This window comes from Myotis brandtii, unplaced genomic scaffold, assembly GCF_000412655.1.
Source record: "Myotis brandtii unplaced genomic scaffold, ASM41265v1 scaffold102, whole genome shotgun sequence".
NCBI classification, from domain to species: domain Eukaryota; kingdom Metazoa; phylum Chordata; class Mammalia; order Chiroptera; family Vespertilionidae; genus Myotis; species Myotis brandtii.
Window position 1 is genome coordinate 459,387 of NW_005353405.1, and position 15,074 is coordinate 474,460.

Consider the following 15,074-nt stretch of genomic DNA (forward strand, 5'->3'; position numbering starts at 1 on the left):
GGCTGAGGCCCCCCCCCCCCCCCCCCCCTGAGTTCACAAATTTTTGTGCACCGGGCCTCTAGTGTATATATAAAAGCTTAAGTGTCATCTGACTGGTAGGTATGATGCGCACTGACCACCGGGGGCAGACACTCAATGCAGGAGCTGCCATGGCACACATTGGCGGGCACACGGACCTGGCACTGACAAACCAATACTTGGCGTCCCCCAAATGGGACACAGGCCCCGCCACCACCCCAGAGCAACACCCCACCAAATCACAGCCAATGCTGCCAAGACCCCATGGCTCAAAATGCGGCCCACAGCTCAGCCTAGCCCAGAAACGGTCACTGTGGGCACTGGGAAATGACATCACATAGCAATACCCGGCTTCCTCTCCCTAGTGACTAGCCTCCTTGGAGATTCTTCAGCCCAGGAATATGACTTGCTTTATAGCCAGGTGCAGACATTTTACACTTTAACCAAATGTTTGAGAAGCATTTTCACATGCCTCATCTCATTTGATCCTCACAGAAGTCCTGGAGTAGGTAGATAGGAGACTCGGTAGAATCCTATTGTTTTTCTTTTCATTAGCAAGACAATGGAGATTTAGAAAGTTTAGAAACTTGACCTGACTGAAAAAAAGTAAGAAATGGTGGAACTTGCAAATGACTTCAGGTTTTCTCACTGCGCAGAATATAGTCAAACATGGCTACAGTTAAATATTTTACCCTTTGTTCTCCCTACGTGATAGCAATAATAATGTGCTTTGTGTTGATATTTACTGCTGTATTGCTGACAATTACCTGAAAGAGAGTTGGGGTGCTTCACTGGGCTGGAAAAAGTTTAGCTAAATCATCAAGCAGTTCTAATTAAGCAAATTTATTCTATATCTATAAAAGGCTAAGTTGATTTGTGCATGCTTGATACCTATAAAGCTCTCACTGAGCAATTGTGTGTGTGTTTCGATCTGTCATTGTTGATCGTGAATTTGGTTGACTTTTCTATTATAGAGAAAGGACAAATAGCAATATTAAAATATTTCTTCTAGTTAATTGAATCCATGCACCAGCACACTAGTGTGTGTGTGTGTGTGTCTGTGTGTGTGTGTGTGTGTGTGTGTGTGTGTATACACTGAGTGGCCAGATTATTATGACCACCTGATGTTTGTAGGCAAATTAGCTATAATTTCACACTAAAGTTGCTAGAGGGCCAGACCATTATAAATAGGGAAGCAGGTTGTTTACCACAACAGTAGAAGTGATTTTTTTTCTGAAGATTTGGGTAAACAATGCGATTTAACAGCCTTTGAACATGGGATGGATACACACACACACACACACACACACACACACACACACACACATATACACTGAGTGACCAGATTATTATGACCACCCCATCAGTACTTCATTGGGCCACCTTTTGCCTTCAATACTGCAGTGATTCTTCTTGGCATTGACTCCATGAGATGTTGAAAGGTGATGCGAGGAATCTGACACCATGCCTGATGAATAGCACTGTCCAGTTCTGTGAGATTTGATGGTTGTGGAACCAGCTGCCTAATGGCTCTTTTAACTTTGTCCCACAAATGCTCAATTGGATTGAGATCTGGTGATTGTGGGGGCCACCTAAGAAGGTAAAGTCTCCCTCATGTTCTTGAAACCACTCCTGCACAATACGAGCACCATGGCATGGCGCATTATACATATACATATACATATACATATACATATACATATACATATACATATACATATACATATACATATACATATACATATACATATACATATACATATACATATACATATACATATACATATACATATACATATACATATACATATACATATACATATACATATACATATACATATACATATACATATACATATACATATACATATACATATACATATACATATACATATACATATATTCTTTTTTATTTTTTTGTTTTTTACTTTTCTTCTTATATACTCATTCCCTTTCTACCTCCTCTATATTGAATTGTGGCCATTTCCCCATTCCTTCAATTCCTTGACCTTACCTTCTGGAAATAAGCTTTGCCTCTTCAGATTCATCTGGGTGTTTGTTGTTTGGGTGTTTGTTGTTTGGATTAGTTGTTTGTTGTTTGCATTCTTCTCTGGGTATTTGTTTTTTTGCATTTTTTGGATTAGTTGTTGCTTTTCTTGAGTTTTCTCCCCATATACATATGTTTTTCCCCTTTCTTTTTTCTTCTCTTTCTTTTCACTCTTACATTTTTTCCTTTTCTCAATATCATTTTTGCACTCTTTTCTCTCCCCTAATTCTCTTTTCTCTGGTGGTCACCTTTATTTGGTGTTATTCATATTGTGAATACATTTGTGTTTGGTGCCCTGTGTATTGTGACTTGTCGTATTGTATTTTGTGCCTTTAAGTCAACACAGGACAGAGAGAGCTACATAACCAGAACATGGGGAGACAAAGAAACAGCCCCTACACGAAAGAAAAGGAGGAATAACTGGAAAAAGAAGTAAACTAAATGAAGGCACGCAGTATGTCAGAGAAAGAATTCAGAGCAATGGTCATAAGGACGCGGAAAAGGATGGAAGATAAATTCAACAATGTGTGTAAGAACCTAGAGGAAATGAAGAAGAACCAAGAAGAAATGAAGAATGACATCACTGCAATAAAGAACAGAATAGAAAGCATCAGCAGTAGACTAGAAGAAGTGGAGGACCGCATCAGTGAGTTAGAAGACAAGGTAGGAAAAAATACCCAAGCGTAGCAGCAACTGGGAAAAAAAATTAAAAAACATGAGGAGAGCCTAAGGGAACTTTGGGACAACACGAAATGAAACAACATCCATATAATAGGGGTGCCAAAAGGAGAGGAAAGTGAGCAAGGAATAGAAAACCTGTTTGAAGAAATAATGACAGAAAACTTCCCTGATATTGGGAAGAAAAAACTCACACAAGTCCAAGAAGCTCAGAGTCCCAAACAAGATGAACACCAAAAGACACATCATAATTGAATTGGCAAACACCAACAACAAAGTAAGAATCTTAAAAGCGGCCAGAGAGAGACAGAAAGTTACCTACAAGGGATCTCCCATCAGACTATTGACTGATTTATCAACAGAAACTCATCAGAAAAGAATGGAATGAAATACACAAAGTCATGCAAAGCAAGGGTCTGAATCCAAGAATACTGTACCCTGCAAGGCTATCAATCAAAGTTGAGGGTGAAATCAGGAGCTTCACAGAAAAAAAAAGGACTAAGGGAGTTTATTACAACCAAACCAGGAAATGCAAGAAATGCTAGAGTGTCTGCCATAAAAAGAAGAAATAGGAAGGGAAGAAGGAACACAGGCATAAAGAAAAATGGCGACAAACAAGTAACTATCAATAATAACTCTAAATTAAAATGGTTTAAATCCCCCAATCAAAAGACATCGGGTAGCTGAATGGATAAGAAAACATGACCTATATATCTGCTGTCAACAGGAGACCCACCTCAGAACAAAGGACTCACACAAACTGATGGTGAAGGGATGGAGAAAGGTTTTTCAGTCCAATGGAAATGAAAAAGAAGCTGGGGTAGCAATACTTGTATCTGACAAATTAGACCTCAAAGTCAAGGTCATAACTAGAGATAAGGAATTGTCATAATACTAAAGGGAGCAATTCAACAAGAAGATATAACTCTGGTAAACATATATGCACCTAATGCAGGAGCACCAAAATACATGAAAAAAAAACTTCTGGAAGATATCAAGGGAGAGATTGACAGCAATACAGTCATAGTAGGGGACTTTAATACCCCACTAACACCACTGCACAAATCCATTAAACAAAAATTTAGCAAAGAAACATCAATACTAGATCAGATGGAGTTAATTGACATCTTCAGAACATTGCATCCAAAAGCCACAGAATATGCATTCTTCTCAAGTGCACATGGGTCATTTTCAAAGATAGACCACATATTGGGACACAGGCAAAGTCTTTTCAAATTCAAGAAGATAGAAATCATATCCAGCATCTTCTCAGATCACAATGGCCTAAAATTGGAAATCAACTACAATAAAAACAATGGGAAAAATCAAATACCTGGAGGCTAAATAGCATGCCATTAAACCATTACAGGGTTACCAAAGAGTTCAAAGAAGAAATAAACATAATTGCAACAAATGGCAATGAAAACACAACAATCCAAAATCTATGGGACACAGTGAAAGCAGTCTTGAGAGGGAAGTTCATAGTTCTATAGGCCTACCTTAAAAAACAAGAAAAAATGGTAATAAATTATCTAACCTTACAACTCAAAGAGTTGGAAAGAGAACAATAAGAAAAGCCCAGCATAAGCAGAAGGAAGGAAATAATAAAGATCAGAGCAGAAAAAAATTACATAGAGACAAAAAAAAAAAAAAAAACAATAAAAAAGATCAACGAAACCATGAGCTAGTTCTTTGAAAGGATAAACAAGATTGATGAACCTCTAGCCAGGCTCACCAAGAAGCAAAGAGAGAGGACCCAAATAAACAAAATCAGAAATAAAAGAGGTGAAGTAACAACCGATCCCACAGTAATACAAAAGATTATGAAAAAATACTATGAACAACTTTCTTCCAACAAAATGGATAACCTAGATGAAATGGACATATTTTTAGAAAAACACAAGCTCCCAAAACTCAATCAGGAAGAATTTGAAAACCTGAATAGGCTGATAATTACCAAAGAAATTGAAGCAGTGATCAAAAATCTTCCATCAAACCAAAGCCCAGGTCTGGACGGCTTTACAGGGGAGTTCTCCCAAGCATTCAAAGAACTAAAACCTATGCTCCTCAGACTATTCTAAAAAATTCAAGAGGAAGGCACACTTCCAAGCTCTTTTTATGAAGCCAGCATTACCCTAATTCCAAAATCAGATAAAGAGGCCACAAAAAAGACAACTACAGGCCAATATCTATGATGAAAGTACATGATAAAATCCTCAACAAAATTCAATCTAGCAAATCATTTTCAGTGTTACATTAGAAGGATGATACACCATGACCAAGTGGGATTTATTCCGGGGATGCAAGGATGGTACATTATCTGCAAATCAATAAATGTGATACATCACATAAACAACTTGAGAGACAAAAATCACATAATCATATCAATCAATGCAGAAAAAGCATTTGACAAAATCCAACACCCTTTCTTGATAAAAACTCTCAGCAAAGTGGGAATAGAGGGATCATACCTCAACATAATAAAAGCCTTACATGACAAACCTACAGCCAGCATCATAATCAATGGGCAAAAACTAAACTCATTTCCCCTAAGAATGGGAACAAGACAGGAATGCCCACTTTCACCACTCCAATATAGTACTGGAAGTGCTAGCCATAGCAATCAGACAAGAAGAAGAAATAAAAGGCATCCAAGTTGGAAAAGAAGAAGTAAAACGCTCCTTGTTCGCAGGTGACATAATGCTATATATAGAAAACCCCACAGACTCCATCAAAAAGCTAATAGACCTAAAAAATGTATTTGGCAATGTAGCAGCATACAAAATTAACACCCAGAAATCTATGGCCTTTTTATATACCAATAGTGAACTCACAGAAAGAGAAACTAAAAAAACAATAATTTTTACCATTACACCAAAAAAAAAAAAATAAGATACCTAGGAGTAAACTTAACTAAGGAGGTAAAAGACCTGTTCTCGGAAAACTACATGACATTGAAAAAAGAGATAGAGGAAGACATAAACAAATGGAAGAACATACCATGTTCATGGGTTGGTAGAATCAGCATCATTAAAATGTCCATACTACCCAAAGCAATCTACAGATTTAATGCAATCCCCATTACAATACCAATGGCATATTTCAAAGATCTAGAACAAACTCTCCAAAAATTCAGCTGGAATAAAAAAAAAACAAAACCTCGAATAGCTGCAGCAATCCTGAGAAAGAAGAACATAGTTGGAGGGATTACAATACCGGATATCAAGCTATACTACAAAGCCACGGTTCTCAAAACTGCCTGATACTGGCACAAGAACAGACTTATAGACCAGTGGAACAGAACAGATAACCCAGAAATTGACCCAAGTCATTATGCTCAATATTTGACAAAGAAGGCAAGAGCATACAATGGAGTCAAGACAGTCTCTTCAATAAGCAGTGCTGGGAAAATTGGTAAGATACATGCAAAAAAATAAAACTAGATCACCAACTTACACCATACACAAAAAAACAAACTCAAAATGGCTAAAGGACTTGAATGTAAGACGGGAAACCATAAAAAACCTACAACACTCCATAGGCAGCAAAATAACAGACATATGTCATAGCAATATCGTACCAACACAGCTCCTAGGGCAATGGAGACTAAGGAGAAAATAAACAAATGGGGCTACATCAAAATAAAAAGCTTCTGCAGAGCAAAAGAACATCAACAAAACAACAAGAAATCCCACTGCATGGGAGAACATATTTGCCAGTGATATTTCAGATAAGGGTTTAATCTCCAAAATTTACAGATAACTCATACAATTTAACAAAAGGAAGATGACAATCCAATCAAAAAATGGACAAAGGACCTAAATAGACACTTTTCCAAAGAGGATATACAGAAGGCCAAGAGACATATGAAAACATGTTCAAAGTCACTAATCATCCGAGAGATGCAAATCAAAACAACAATACAGTACCATCTCACACCTGTCAGAATGGCTATCGTCAACAAAACAGCTGACAAGTGCTGGCGAGGATGTGGAAAAAAAGGAACCCTCATGCACTGCTAGTGGAAATGCAGACTGGTGTAGACACTGTGGAAGACAGTATGGAGTTTCCTTAAAAAGTTAAAAATGGAACTCCCATTTGACCCAGTAATCCCACTTCTAGGACTATATCCCAAGAAACCAGAAACACCAATCAGAAAGGATATATGCACCCCTATGTTCATAGCAGCCTAATTTACAATAGCTAAGATTTGGAAACAACCTAAGTATCCATCAGCAGATGAGTAGATTAAAAAACTGTGGTTCATCTACATGATGGAATACTCTGCTGCTGTAAAAAAGAAGGAATTCTTACCATTTGCAACATCCTGGATGGAACTGGAGAGCATTGTGCTAAGCGAAGTAAGCCAGTCAATGAAAGAAAAATACCACATGATCTCACTCATATGTGGGATATAATGATCAACATATTTTGATGAACAAAAATAGGTCCAGAGACAAATGGCAGGGGTGGGGCGGGGGCAGAGAGAGAGCAACCGAAGTACTTGTATGCATGCATATTAGCATAACCAATGGACACAGATACTGGGGCAGTGGGGGCTTGCCCAGGGTGTGAATGTCTGGGGGTGGGGGGCGGGGGGCGTCAATCAGGGAAAAAGGAGACATATGTAAAACTTTAGACAATAATAATAAGAAAAAGTATGCTATCTATTTGAGAAATTGAATCTAGTTAAAAACCTTTCTACAAATAAAATGTTTGGCCAGGTTAGTTTTACAAGTGAATTTTTTCAAAAAATAGAAGGAAAAGATAATGCATTTTAATTCTTTTTATGAGGATAGCATATCTTTGATAGGAAGCCCTGATGAAGAAAGTTCTCAAAAGATATACAGAAAAATAAACTAAATATTAGCTTTGTATAACTCTAAAAGTTCCTTGGTGCTTCTTCCCATTGCCAGTCTGTTCCCAATTTGGGCCACCATACATTAGCTATCTCTTTTCTAGCATTTCATATAAGTGGAATTGTATAGTATACTAGCAGCCCAGTGCAAAATTCATGCACCTTGAAATGAACTATGGGCCACGAGGCTGCAGTAGGCACAGGGGCAGGTCTCGGCCCATCCTCTGCGCCTCTGCCCGGCCCCTCCCGCCATGGCCCCTGGTTCCCCTGTCTGCCTGCAGCCCTGCTCCTGCTGCTCCCACACACTGAAGGCGCCAGCCGCACTCACACCTCCTGATGGTGCAGAGCGATTGGTGCCAGCGCCATCACTGAGTGAGAGCAGCGGCTGCTGTCCTGATCGCCCCTCAGGAGAAGGGGGAGATGGAGAAGCCCTCAGGGGCGACCAGGGCCAGCAGCTGCTGCTCCCACCTACTGATGGGGCCGAGTGATCAGGGCCGGTGCCGGGCTCCAGCAGCAGGTGGGAGTGGGACAGGCATTGGCCACTGGGCGGGACTGCGAAGAGAGCAAAGAATTTTCAGTAACCACCAGAGGCTCGCCCTGATGACAGTGACTGGTGCCTCGCCTTGGTCTGGTGCCCCCCTCACCTGCTCCACCATCCTGCCACGGCCAATGCCCGCCATGTTCTGCACATGCCCCCTGGTGGTCAGCACACGTTATAGTGACTGGTTGTTCGGTTATTCTGGTTGTACCGCCTTTCTATTTGCATATTAGCCTTTTATTATATAGGATTATATAGGATACTATCTGGTGTTTAGCTTCTTTGAAAGGAAAAATCAGTGCAGAATATTGGGCTCATCATAATGCATTTTCCTTATCTCTAGGATTTTACCCTTAACACTTGGCTGACTGGGTAGACCTCCTGTTCTTTCATATTGATGTGTTGTATTTTATTCAACTCTTCTATTAGTGTTAATGGGGTGGTGGGTCTAAAATATGATAGTTCATGACAGCCCAAAGCATAAGAGTTCTAGCAGTATTTAGTGGAAGTACAAAGGTGCAGAGGTCAAGGGTGAGGTGAGTGTTCTAATTAAATAGAATCTAGATGGTTCCCCAATAAAATTGAGCAAAATTGAAAGATTCAAATGTATATTGTTCCCATTAAGTATAGGATATATATCACATATTGTTAGAGCAATCAAGAGTCAGTGCCAGAAACAAGATGCGTTAAGCAGGAGGGCATTTAGTGCAGGGAACTAGTGTTTACAAATTGTTGGAAGGCCTGAAGGAATAAATTCTAAACTAGGCCTATAAGAATAACTCCCCAAACCAGCGGCTCTGTCAGGGAAGCTACTTCCTCCTAGACTGACACTAGAACTGTTCTGAGGTGCTGTTGCTCCCACTGCTACTCCACGACCTCGCTTGCTGGCAGCAATAACAAAGAGGCCCAGCAAGAAAGCCTTACCCTCACTTCAGCCTTTCAAATTTCACAATTGGTAGCAAACACTACTTGAAGGGAATGTAGGAATTGTAATTTTTGGCTTAGGAACTTTTCCAAATCTTAGGAGGGTAGAATGAGAGCCAAGCCAAAATTTCTACTGTGCACATAAGTGAAAAGTCCAGCATTCCTCTAGCATTGCCATTGATGAGTATGTTTAATGAGACTTTCGATTTGTACCTTTGATTTTTTTCTGTCTGCTAAATGAGCATTTATAGCCTGTGATTTAAATATCCAGAATGCATACCAATCAATTAAAGGTTGTGTTTGAGTTAATATTTTAATATTTATTGAGAACATACAAGATACCTGACATTACCTAGGTAGCTCTAAAAATTTAAACAGCTTAAAAAGATTGGCATTACCTAATTCCAAGATTATTTTCAAATCATGAAATCAGTTTGTTTCATAATCAAGTGTATATGGAAACTTTCATCAACTTCATATATAATTTTTATTGTATATTCAAGGACACTGTGATATATTCCATAAGTATAGCAATTTAGATCTTGATATGAAAATGTAACTGGTATACTCAAGGGCAAAAAGCTAAATTTAGCTTCCTCCTGCATTGCCCTTTATACTACAACACCATGTTTGTTGATCTGTTTTCCTTGCTTTCTTTTTCCTTAATCAATAAAAGATTTGAATAAACTCAGGACAATTACACCAGTACTATCTATATGTTTTTTGGACCTTTTTAAGCTACTGAGGTCTTAATGATGTTTTCAACAGCTATCGGTGATTGAAAATTCACGGAGAGAATAAAAACAAAGAAACTGGTGAACTATAGTGATTGTTAGCTTGACTGTTAAGCAATAAAGTGTTTAGGACTAGAAGTTAGAAGGCGTACAATGCTTAAACAGGTTTAATATGACAATGTGGGGCTAGTATTTTTATATGTCAAATAGGTTCTGTTTGTGATTTATAATGATTCTGAATTTGAAATTTAGCTCAATTTTTCTCTTGCTGTTTGCATTAGAAAGAATTTATTTTAAAAAACTCTAAGTAAGAACTGACTTAATTTTATTTTGGGGCACAGTAAATGTAAGACTGTATTTCATAAGTATTCTAATTGGATCATTTCAGAGAACAGGGAGCATTTCCTTTAACATTTTTATTATCATTCATTTATTTGTTCATCTGTATTAGTAAATATGATTTTTAGAACTGGGTAGTACATAGTTGCCTTTTTAACTTGTATTTTATTTTTGTGAAATTATAAGGTTTGATTAGACTCTAAAAGAGCCCGTGGATTTCTTTACCTCACCATTCACTTAATTTCAGAAAATTCTCTGGTTAAATATTTGAATGGTAATGTCTGATCAGCAAAATGTTTGAGTGTTTTTCAAATTATTCCTGATTATAACTTTCTTTCATTATCTTTCACAGATGTTGTCTTTGATTGTTGGGTATCTGTAGTGCTTCACTAAACAAGTTTAATTTATGCTGTTTTGATTTCTAGTCAGCTTATAAATTAATTTGTGAGAGAATGGATGGGTGGGAAAATATCAGAGAATTATAATTAAGATTGTTCTTCTTTTTGAGACTTAAAAATGTCAATAATAAAGTGTGTTTTAATTCAATTATTTTTCTTTGTCCTCAGGTGGATCTCCATACTTAGCAACCAAAATAAATGAAGCAAAGGACTTGCTGGAAGAAACCACCAAACATTGATTGATGCTCAAGGACTACAATGAAGGAAAAAAAGGGGGTGCTTAAAAAACAAAGTCCTTTGTATTTAATCTAAACCACCACTGACCATCATAATTCCCATACATGTACATGTGCTAACCCTAAATAATTTATTCCGCTGTTATGTGGTATAATAATAAAAGATTAATAATCTGTCTTTTTATTATCTTTTAAAAGAACACCTTAAAATTCTATAAGTGATCTTTTTTTCTTACTGTCTTACTTTCTCTGTGATAATCATACATTTTAATATTTCTGTTCTATTAGTTTAAAATTCCCCATATTCTTCTCCCTCACAAAAAGTATCCAAAAAATATGATCCTCAATAATGTAATTGGTATTTGTGAGCAATAAATAGAAATGTCTTTACTGTTTATACAGGGGAGGCAAAAGTAGGTTTACAGTTGCATTGAATTTTTTTGAGTTAATAAAGTTACTGTAAATCTACTTTTGCCTATTCCTATGTTTATACTCACATTGTCCCTGTTTTCTCAGAGAAATTTAGTACTCTGTTGTTTAAGGGGCTTTAAATGTTTTGAGACCAAACACAGACTGCTATCCCATGGGGAAATGATCTGAAACTTAATGGAATTTACAGAATGGTATTTTCTGAAGTAGTGGTTAGGACTCGTTAAAGAACTCTGCTCTCTCTGAGACCCTATAGCTGAAGCATGAGAACTTGGAGAGCTACTAAAATGATTAAAGATTTACAAAATGAGCCCTATGAGGAAAGGCTGAAAGAGCTGTGAGAAGTCTGAGGAGTTTGTATTTAATTATAGTCTTCCGGTACTGTATATTTATTCAATTATTCATTCAGATATTCATTGACCACTTACAATGTGTAGGATGCTGTTGTGGGCCCTGTGGGAGTTACAGGTGTGAACCAGACATAGATCCTGACCCAAAGGGTCTTATATTTCGAAAAAAGATAAATCACATGAATACTATTAGAGATGTATAGATGATATGCTAAGGAAGTTAAAGAGAAGAAAGGAATATTTTAAACTGAGAGCATTGAGGGAGCTCCATAGAGTAAGTGGCATAGATCTGGGCTTTAAAAACAATAAGCGATATTGTTTTTATATGATTGGAAAGTCAGTACATTTCTTTTGAGATCAGTCAGAAGAGTAGAAATGGGATATTTATTGTGAATAGAGTGTGGGGTTTCTCAAAAGCAAAGGGTTGACATATGGTGTTGAGGGGCTGGCCCTGTGATTTACACTGCATTAAATTATTTCCTTAAAACAGCCACTGGTCATCATCACTTTACTATTCCAAAGGTGAGAAAACAGATTCAGATACAGAGTTACCAGCATTATTTTCTAGCATGTACTACTTTACAAATTCTGAGTTCATCCCAGATAAACTGAACTACTGTATTTTATCTATCTAAAAATAATTTTTAATATCTAGATGCATCTTTGGTTTATTGCATCCTGTAGTTCGGAAGTTCTCCATGTTGGCAATATTATCAGTATTGAGTTGAATCATTCCTGTTGTGGGAGCTCTCCTGTGCAATGTTGGGCGATTGGCAAAATCCATGCTTGTATCTGCTAAAGACCAGTAGCACCCCCTCAGTTGTGACAACTACAAATGTTTACAGACATTGCCAAATGATCCCGGGGGGTGCAAACTTGCCCCTGGTTGAGAGCCATGCTATAAATGTGTAGTATGTTTTCTTTTGGTACATAAACTAATGGCCTGACTTAAAGTTGATTGAATTTCAGAGTTAGTAAAATATCATTCTTGCTTTAAAGTCTCCTTGCACATCCTAATTTTATTGCGCTTCAGTGTTTTTCATTTTTCTGCTCACTGTTATCTTTGTACCTTAGATGCCCTTCTAATCCTCAGATCTTCATATGCTCAAAGTCTAGAGGTCCCTGAAGGCCAAGCTAAAATGTATCTCTTCTTTCCTGGTGCTTCCAGTAAAAGTAATATGAATCAACTCTCGGAGAGCAGAGACCATATCTTTCTTGTTTACTGCCACATTGGCACCCAGTAAATATTGGTTGAATGAATGAATGAATATATTTCCACACCACTTTATTGCTCACTTTATAGTACTTATATCTTGGTACTGTGTGTAATATGCCTTATTTCTCCATTAAAGAACCTTTTGAGCAAAAATGTTGTCATTTATCTTTGTAACCTCTTCAGTGTGGAACATTTGTATTTAGTAGCCATCATAAAGTTGTAAGTACTAAGAAAATGTTTTCTGAATACTATACTTCACAAAATGTTACCACTAATTTTGAAAGTTATGCTAAGCAATATATATATGGGCACCCTCAGGAGATACCTTTTAATTGACATACTTTCTAATGCATACTGTATTCGTGAGAACTTGAGTCCCCAGCATTAGCTTGGAATTTCTTTCATTCTCATTTTTCTACTAAGCATGTGCCTTAGAGTTAGTTGTTGTTTTGAATATTATCCTCCTATAACTTGATCTTGGGCAGTGTCTATAATCGCCTCATCTATAGAATAGAGGAAATGATAATCCTAGTAAGGTGTTTTAGGAAATAATGTGTAAAGCATTCAGTCACATAGAAAGTACTCAAAAAATGTAAGTATTACTTCTTTCACTGCTCCTTTAAATATAAATCTTTGAATACCTTGAATTAAGGTTTGAGGTGTGTTCCAGTAATCATTTATCTTACTCTTGAATCTGCAATTTGGGAGCACATGGTGGGGATGGCTGGTCTCTATTTCATGCAGCCTCAATTGGAGCCACTTCAAGTTAGTACTGGCTGCTGGCTGGGAGCCCCAGTTCCTCTCCACAGAGGCTTCTCCAGTGGCTACTAGAGCATCATCACACGATGGTAGAAAGTGGTCCAAAGAGACAGGAAGTGGAAGCTGCAATCCACCTCGCTCTGAACACTGGCAGTCATAGAGCCCGCCTAGATTTCAAAGGGAGAGGATAGAGAGAATAGTGAAATGATTAGTGGTCATCTTTACTATGTAGCAGGGCAGGATTTGGGTCCCCCCAACCCTAGTCAAATCAGTTAAGGCATTGTTTTTTAAAAACATTATCAGGAATGTAGAATTTAAGTACAGCTACCTGAAACAGTTTCAGATGATACAACTGCTATTTTAGGTAGATATTCAGTAGTCATTCTCTAAGTGGCAATGTCGTAAAATTGGATTTTAAACAGCTACCCATCCTCATTATCTGTAAAGGCTTATTTGAATGGTTACCTATCTTCAGTAAAGATTGCTTGTACATATTTGTTGTCATTGCATATTCTTCTTAATTAAGTCTTTGTTGCTATTGCAGCTTCTGTTTAATTTTTTTATCTTAGATGCAATCTGAGGGAGCAGGAAGGACCTTTCAAAAACAAAACGATTTTTTCTTAGATTCCAGAGAAAGTGTAAGTCAAATGGACAGCCAATTAAAAGGGAGTCCAGGATGCCATTTAGACTATGGTTGATGGTACCAATCTCCAGCATAAAGTCAAAAGTGGAGAGAAGTTACTAAGGGAAAAGTGTGTCGATTGTGGAAGACTATTTTATTTAGTCTTTTTTTTTTTTTTGCTTAAAGTATTACAAAGAGTAGTACAAATGTCTCCTTTTTTTCCCCCTTGACCTTCCCCCGGCCCCCTCTCTGGCCTTCCCACTGCAGTTTGACAATCAGTTTGAGGCAGCTCTGCCTCTGTATCTATTATTGTTCAAGAGTTTGTAATGGTCTCTATTATCCATGAATGAGTGAGATCATGTGGTATTTTTCCTTCATTGACTGGCTTATTTCACTTAGCATAATGCTCTCCAGCTCCATCCATGCCGTTGCAAATTGTAAGAGTTCCTTCTTTTTTACAGCAGCATAGTATTCCATCGTGTAGATGTACCACAGTTTTCTAATCCATTCATCTACTGATGGGCACTTAGGCTGTTTCCAGATCTTAGCTATGGTGAATTGTGCTGCTATGAACATATGGGTGCATATATCCTTTCTGATTGGTGTTTTTGGTTTCTTGGGATATATTCCTAGAAGTGGGATCACAGGGTCAAATGGGAGTTCCATGTTTAACTTTTTGAGGAAACTCCATACTGTCTTCCATAGTGGCTGCACCAGTCTGCATTCCCACCAGCAGTGCACGAGTGTTCCTTTTTCTCCACATCCTCTCCAGCACTTGTCATTTGTTGATTCTTAAACCATTTCTTTATTTGATTTGAAATGCATCTTAGTCATTCAGCAAATATTGTACATTTACTATGTCATGCAGTAAAAATATAAATTCATTCTTAAAATGTATAGTATGCTCAAGCTAAATAGAAAAGATTCT

The 15,074-nt window shown here is 37.6% G+C and overlaps 1 protein-coding gene across 1 annotated transcript in view; it reads left to right on the top strand.

Moving 5' to 3' along the window:
• Positions 1–12,918, top strand: part of DNAJC15 (DnaJ (Hsp40) homolog, subfamily C, member 15) — a 79,249-nt gene extending 66,331 nt beyond the window's left edge. Inside the window, exon 6 of the mRNA XM_014535512.1 lies at positions 10,703–12,918. Coding sequence (XP_014390998.1) covers positions 10,703–10,773 — 71 coding nt within the window. The 3' untranslated portion in view covers positions 10,774–12,918. The remainder of the gene's footprint in view (positions 1–10,702) is intronic.
• Positions 12,919–15,074: the final 2,156 nt, after the last annotated feature.